The sequence below is a fragment of the Populus alba genome, chromosome 13 (genome assembly GCF_005239225.2).
Source record: "Populus alba chromosome 13, ASM523922v2, whole genome shotgun sequence".
Lineage (NCBI taxonomy): Eukaryota > Viridiplantae > Streptophyta > Magnoliopsida > Malpighiales > Salicaceae > Populus > Populus alba.
Window position 1 is genome coordinate 4,140,804 of NC_133296.1, and position 7,886 is coordinate 4,148,689.

At 39.5% G+C, this 7,886-nt stretch overlaps 3 protein-coding genes across 3 annotated transcripts; all 3 read left to right on the forward strand.

Annotated features, from left to right (window-relative positions):
* The first annotated feature begins 305 nt into the window (after positions 1-305).
* Positions 306-3,865, forward strand: LOC118036475 (hypothetical protein At1g04090). Its single transcript, XM_035042179.2, has 2 exons — positions 306-821; positions 1,752-3,865. Exons 1-2 carry the CDS (start codon positions 701-703, stop codon positions 3,350-3,352), a joined length of 1,722 nt encoding a protein of 573 aa, XP_034898070.1. The 5' UTR covers positions 306-700; the 3' UTR covers positions 3,353-3,865.
* Positions 3,866-5,296: 1,431 nt separating this feature from the next.
* On the forward strand, positions 5,297-6,418 carry LOC118036510 (uncharacterized). Its single transcript, XM_035042233.1, has one exon. It carries the CDS (start codon positions 5,297-5,299, stop codon positions 6,416-6,418), a length of 1,122 nt encoding a protein of 373 aa, XP_034898124.1.
* Positions 6,419-7,115: 697 nt separating this feature from the next.
* On the forward strand, positions 7,116-7,610 carry LOC118036474 (uncharacterized). The gene has a single exon (XM_035042178.2). It carries the CDS (start codon positions 7,116-7,118, stop codon positions 7,608-7,610), a length of 495 nt encoding a protein of 164 aa, XP_034898069.1.
* Positions 7,611-7,886: the final 276 nt, after the last annotated feature.

The window sequence follows — 7,886 nt, forward strand, 5'->3', positions numbered from 1 at the left end:
GAAACCACAATAAATACATCATTATCATTATTTTATTATCACTATTTTTTTTTAAATCATTACTTATTGTAAAATATTTTTTATGTAAAACAATTTTTATATATTAAATGTTTTACTCAAAACAAACACGTTCTAACGAGGATAATTAACATTGGTTCGGTCAAAAGGACTATTAATTATTTTTGATATTATAAGGACTAATTAATTATTTTTAATAAAGTTATAAGGACTAAGTTACAGTTAACTAAAACGAAAAGAAACCGAAATGCTACCCTCCAAAAAAATAGAAAAGTAAAACTAACCCAAAACCCAACAAACAAAGGTAAGGAGGCAAGAACATCATCAAGACATCAACTTCCTCTCCTTTCACTCAACTCAACCGCTCTCCTCCTCGTCTCTATAATACGAATTAAGGACTCTCTCTCTCTCTAATAAATTCAATCACGGGTCAGTTTTTTAAATGCTTCTTTGAGGGTGAGAGAGTTTTCAAAGGCCCCAGACCCTGCCTCTCTTTCTTTCTCTGTTTTCTCCTGGATACACAAGCACAGTGGTTTTTAGAAAGAGAGACTACTGGATCAAGAGGCGAAAGATCAAAACAAATTGTGGGTGTTGGTGGGTTTTTGAGAATCTTGTTGGAGAAAGAGCTGTTGGTTTAGTTGTAAAAAGTTGAACAAGACTACTTGAAAAAGGAAACCAAGATATGTTTGGTGGGTACTGTGAGTGCTTTTGTTGGAGCAACCAAGATTTTTATGATGATGATTTCTACTTGCCAGACCCTCAACCTTTCTCTTTGCCTGCACCTCTTCCTAAATGGCCTCAAGGTATCCAATACTTCCATACACAAGCTACTTTCTTTTTGTTTTTTTTTTTTTAAAAAAGATGAGCTATTTGTTTGACTATGTTTCTCTAGGAAGAGAAATCAACTCTTCATTTCTATTTTTTTTTGGTTAATTAATTATGGTTTTGGGTGTTAAACTGTTAATTGATGATCGGAATATGCTTTGTATATGCCTTACTCTCCCTCATTTTTTTTTTTGGTGATCCTTTCTTTCTTCTGATTTTTGACTCAGTTTGCAGTGTTTCATTGTTTCACCAATGATCAACTTTGTGTGCTAAATGCCTAAACCTTTTGTAAATCTCAGAAGTTTCCTCTTTTTTTTTTTTTTTTTTTCTTTTCTTCCTTCCAGTCAGAACTCAGAAGTTTCCCTTTTGTTTTCCTCTCAATTGTTTCTTTTTATATCTAGCCAGTTATGTATCAAACAATTACCTAGCAGCTTGATTACCATGTGAAGGAATGTAATTATACTTAGTCTAAGGATTATAAGGATTAGAGCTAGAATCGTGATCTGATATTATTATTCTTTTGTTATTACGGATAAGTTTATCTGGCACATGCTTGAACTTGGGTCAAAGCTTTGATAACCTGTGATGCCTTGAAAGTTGAAGCTTGCTCGAAACTTTCAAAATATGGAATTGCTAGATTCTTTTTTTATTGAATTAATAATGAATGGATAGCTATTCTTTTTCTAAACTTTTTTATTTTATTTTAAAAAGAGGTAAGTTGAAGTGTTGTCGCATGTTTTCTCAACTCTTTTAAATTGAAATAAACAATTCTTGTAGGTTTAATCAATGCATAAATTCGTAATTAATATTTACTGCAGCTATGCTAAATATTGTTTTACTCTATAGACTTTCTGGAATCTTAGAATATCTGTTTGTAAGTAGAAATGATAACGCATTCATTTTCTCAGGTCAAGGATTCGCTGCTGGAAGAATAAATTTAGGAGAAATAGAAGTCGCCAAGATTACCAAATTTGAGAGTGTTTGGAGCTGTGGTCTACTACGTGGAAAATCAAAAGGGGTCACATTTTATCGGCCTGTTGGGATCCCTGAAGGTTTTCACTGCCTTGGTTACTATTGTCAGTCCAATGACCAGCCTCTGAGAGGATATGTTCTTGTAGGTTGTGACTCCAATGCCCGCAAGCCTGAAGTTGGCCATATCCATGACTCAGAGGTAGACTCTCCTCTTAGAAAGCCGCTTAACTACTCTTTGATTTGGAGTTTGAATTCAGAGACGAATGGTGGTGGTGGTTACTTTTGGCTGCCAAATCCCCCAGAAGGTTATAAGGCTATGGGCATTGTGGTCACTAACAATCCAGAGGAGCCTAAAGTTGAAGAAGTTAGATGTGTTCGAGCTGATCTTACTGAAAGATGTGAAACCAGCAATCGAATAATTTCCCCGGATTCAAAATCTTCCAATCCGTTTGAGGTTTGGAACACAAGACCCCACAGAAGGGGAATGTTTGCTAAAGGTGTTTCTGTTGGGACATTCTACTGCAATGCTTACTTGAGTTCTGATGAGGTACTAACAGATATTGCATGCTTGAAGAATCTTGACCACTCTCAGCCTGCAATGCCAAATCTGGACCAGGTTCATGCACTAATTAAGCATTATGGCCCTACTGTGTTTTTCCATCCGGACGAAGATTGCTTGCCCTCGTCAGTGCAATGGTTCTTCAAAAATGGAGCCCTTCTGTACCGAGATTGCGGGCAGAAGAGTGAACCTATTGATCTTAGGGGCTCAAACTTGCCCAATGGAGGGGAAAATGATGGTGAATTTTGGATAGATTTGCCAGTTGATGATGCTGCTAGAAATGATGTCATAGCTGGAGATTTAGAGAGTGCTGAGCTTTATGTTCATGCAAAGCCAGCATTTGGGGGGACTTTTACTGATATTGCTATGTGGATATTTTGTCCTTTCAATGGACCAGCCACCCTTAAAATTGGTCTTATGACTATACCAATGACCAAGATAGGACAACATGTGGGTGACTGGGAGCACTACACCCTTCGTGTAAGCAACTTCACTGGAGAACTATGGCAAGTCTTCTTCTCAGAACACAGTGGCGGTCGATGGGTGGATGCTTCAGATTTGGAATTCATTGAAGGTAATAGGCCAGTTGTTTACTCTTCAAAACATGGTCATGCTAGTTTCCCACACCCTGGGACTTACCTTCAAGGATCAACAAAGCTTGGAATTGGAGTGAGAAATGATGTTGCTCGGAGCGAGTATTACGTGGATTCCAGCATAAAGTATCAACTTGTTGCAGCTGAATATCTTGGCGATGGAGTTGTTACAGAACCATGCTGGTTGCAGTATATGAGAGAATGGGGCCCAACCATTGTGTATGATTCGCGATCTGAAATAGATAAGATACTGGATCATCTCCCATTTTTTGTTCGATTTTCAGTGGAGAACCTCGTTGACTTGTTTCCAACAGAGCTTTATGGCGAGGAGGGGCCAACTGGACCGAAGGAAAAATATAACTGGCTGGGAGATGAAATATGCTAGCCAGGGGCCATACAAAGACTTGTTGGCTTACTAGCCTCCGTGCTATTCTCTGTCTATACTTGTTGATAGAGGGTTCTCAGAGGGATAGCGTCTGCATTTGCAGAATGCCGTCACCTGTCGACGTTTTCCACAGCACTTCACTATTAGCACGCTTTGCTTGTGACAAATGCAAGAAAGATTTAGTTTTTGCCTTCAATGTAATGAAGTCCACTCATTACTTTCCAGTGTGTGATTTACCTTCTGATGGCAACTTGCTACCTGTAGGGTATTCTTTGTAAAATGTAGAGGCAGCAAGAAATGTGTTTGAGGTGCAGCCAGGTTTGATCATGGAGTGTCCTTTTCCACGAAATGTGAAGAATTTGTCAATCCCTATGTGAAAAGGGATCGTGGGGACCAGTAAATTTATTGATACCGTGCTGTGCACGTGTTAGTTATGATTGTGAAGATGATTGATGTATTTTATCACATATAAACCTTGCCATATCTATGAAAAGAAAGGCTTACCACACTGAAGTTTGAAAAGCACCTCCAACTCAATCATAAGCCGCAGTCTAAACTTCAATACATCGGATGAACGTATTTGGGAAGGGAAAGTGTTAAGGCTTGTTTTTCGACAGGATTAGTGTTAGAAATTCGTGGAATATTTTACTAAAATAACTTCCATAACAATTACATCACAAAGGGTCGTGTCATGACCTCAGGTTTACACTTTACACTGCCCTACTTCTCTATGGTATAACCACCACTACCACAGGAGTTAAAAACATTAGGCAATAACCATTTAGGAGTAGCTAGTAATAAAAGTTTGGGACTAAAAAATTTGTTTTCTCTGTAATTTCAAGTTTGAGCCATGTGGTTATTCATATGATAGTCATTTGAGGCTTACATAGTCGTTAACTTCAAAACTTATGGGATTAGTCAAAATACACGCAAGCTGACCTGAATATCTATAGTAATAAAAAAAAAAAAATTAAGCAATGGGCAGGACAGTGGCGACAAACATTACCTACCAAAAAGAAAGAATTTGAGCTAGCTGCTGCTTCTCTTTAGAAGCAAACTCGATTACATCAGATGTTCAAAACATGAACAGAAACGTGGGGCAATGTTCTTTAGCTTTCCTTGCAATGCCTTTGGAAGTAGCAAGGTGGGAAGTTTCAGATATGGGGGATGCTTGACACAGGTAGCCAGGCTGCTGTTATCAGCCCGTCTAGAGCAAAATGGGCCCAATTTGATATAGGTGGTTTTCACTCAAATTTAGAATCATGAGGGAAACACACTGCACTTCTTCCCATCCTAATGATCTCTTATATGCTTCCCAAGCCATGTCTTGCACCAAGTAAAAGGTTCTGCTAAACAAGGAGCTGCATGATGAGTATAAAATAGAAATGATCACATGCTTCAAATCAGGTTTTATCTTAGATTTGTTAAATATGGAGTTTTAATGTCCATCAAATGGTCCAGAAGATTGAAATTAAGCTGAACTGTCATTGACTCAGATGAGCAACGGACAGATAGTTTTCTTTGGTTATAAAAATGGCACCTCTTGTTTTAACTTTTCGTTAAATATGGGGGGTTAGAAAGTTCTGAGCACTTCAGGCTGAATTATTTTACTGTTTTTAGCTATTCATCATTGACTGATAAAAAATGGTCAGAATTGTTGTCTAAAATCTAAATGTTTTGGAGAGGGAGCCAAACTCGCAAGCATTTCTTAGTCACAGTGTAACACAATCAAGGTCTAAAAATAGACTTACACAACCACATTCCCCTTTCATTTCGCTGCATCCCATGAATCTCAACCCGACAAAACTCCTTCAATTGTTTCTCCAATTTCATCCATGATCATTGTGTCCCTTCTAAGCTGGCGCAGAGCAAGTTTAGAGAAGAGGCCACCGTTGCTGCCCCCAGCCAACACTAGCCCCACGATCGCCATAGTAATCAAGCAACATGACTTATAATGCGCATCCTTTTCAGCTTTTAGAAATCAATGTTATATCAGGCCAAGATCTGGCTCCTGTATCCAAATCTATGCGTACCTATGCAATAGTTTGGGTGCATCCAGGAAGGAAACTGTCTACCAAGGTTGACCAAAATGGCCACACCAATCCTCAATGGAATGAAAAGTTTGTGTTCCGCGTTGATGACATATTCATAAATGCTGAAAACTCTTCTATCATGATTGAAGTCTACGCCGCAGCATGGCTACGCGATGTTCAGATTGGATCTGTAAATGTTCTGATAAGCAACTTGTTTCCTTCCCATAACAACAACAACAAAATGCGCTTCGTAGCGCTTCAGGTTCGTCGCCCATCAGGACGGCCTCAAGGTATCCTGAACTTGGGGGTGCAGCTGCTGGACACAACGATGCGCAGCATGCCTTTATACACTGAACTTAGTGTGTCTGCAGTAGGCTTCGATGACCTCATTGATGCGAAAACCATCGGTCAAAGCCTTGAAGAAAAGAGTGCAAAGTTGCGTCGCACGCAGAGTTACCAAACTGACCAGACCATCTCTGATAAATCTGGCATAAAAGAGAGTGGTGTCAGGTCACTTGGTGGCTCGTTGATTAATTCTTCGGTGGTAAAACGAGATAATGGCAATGGCAATGGCAATGGCATTGGAAATGGAAATGGAAATGGCAATGGCAATGGTAGCTTGATCAATGGATCACTTTGCTCTGATGTGGGGCCTTCCGCGTCTGTTGTAGCAGCAGCAATTGCTAAAGGATTGATTAAAACACCAGCAAATGCTGTTCAACACGATAAAGATGGCTCAAGGAGCTCAGTTGTTGAGGATTGGACCGAAAATGATAGTATCGAAGGCCTAAGAACAAAACTCGAGAGATGGAGAACCGAACTTCCTCCAATTCATGATAGTGATCTTCGGAAGATGCAATCGGAAAGTAGACGTAAGAAGCATAGACGGAGGACAGAAGGTGGAGGGTTGTTTACATGTTTCGGTTTCGGATGTGAAATTTCCATTACTTGGGGTGGGCGTAATAACAAGAAGAAGAATGGCAATGGCAAAGTCTGCCATCTTAGCTCCGTGGACAGTCAATCATATTTATGAGATGATAATGAGAGCGTGTCCATCTCTTCTTAGCCAAAACAAACGTTGGAAATAACTTGAAACAAGTCATGGTGCTTGTAAGGTTTTTTCTAAGTGTCCATGCTTGTTATTATATATATTTGCAAACCTGTTTGCTGCAATGGATAAAGATGAGGATCGCAGCCTATTAGTCAATATATTTGGAAATATCTTTATTGCAGTGTTTTGGCAGGATAGATAATCGCAGCCTGTTGTTGAACTTGAACATCATTTCCAGTATTCTTTGCTTGGCTTGTTTTGCTTCTCCTAAGAACCCTTGCATGCTCGAGTATAAATTGATTTACAGTGACAGATTGCTGCATTGTCAAAGAAAGCCTTAATGAGAGGGAAATAAATGCACCAATGCTGGGTGGTGTTTATAAATTTAACACCGCAGGTTGATGATCCCTTCTAACAACTTGCAAAATTAAACCAAAGAAATTTTCAAAAGCTATCTCTCAATGATCTTGACAGATGCATCTTGATTCCTTTGTCCCTCACCAAACCTTCCCCTTTTCTAAACCATGCAGGTAGCACCAACCACACATAATGTAGACAAATGAAAGCAAGTACACTCTACAACTATAAGTTATGACAGTTTGCAAGTAACGTAGAAAAACGCTAACATATTAACACAGCCAGCTGCCCCTCCAGCCCTCCTCCCTCCAAACTCTCTCTTATGGCTAATGCTGATTCAAAATCTAGGCCACTCAACGAAGAATCAAGAACAATCACCGAGTATAGAGAGTGCTGGCGTAACCATGCCATGTTGACTGGTGGCTCTGCTGTTGATGGTTGTGGAGAGTTCACTCCGAAAGGTGATCAAGGTACTAAAGAAGCTTTCATCTGTGAAGCTTGTGGCTGTCATAGAAATTTTCATAGAAAGCAGTTGATCAAGAATGGTATGATCATTCTTGATACTCACCTTTCACCTCCTCCATGTAGACTATATAGTGCTTCTATGTGGGTAGAAAAGAATGCTTCAGGGTTTCATCCATTGTCTTCCCTTCCACTCACTTCACCTCCTCCGCCCTGTTATCTACGTGACTCAGTCAGTGATCAAGAGTCTCTGGTCTCAGTACCTCCTCCTCCTCCTTATCTACGCAAGTCTGAGAAGAAAATGAAGGCAAGAAAAGGGCCTAAAAGAGGCACCTTAATGCACAACAGGAAATGAGGTGAGGCCATTTTTTTCTCATCCACCACAATAATTTGGACTTTATGGTTAGCTTCAAGGCTGTAGGCTGTAATGTCCCCCAGCATATTAAAAGGTCAATAAGTCTCTCCCTCGTCATGAATTTGTTAAATAAATTTTGCCGAAAGAGAAGGGAGCACCACCATAAATTATCCATTTCTTGTTTTGTTTGAGAGTTTGATTGTCTAGAAAACACAAAAATATTCAAGCCATGCTGATCCAGTCATTTCAAGCACTTTCAGTGTGTTTTGGTTGGTA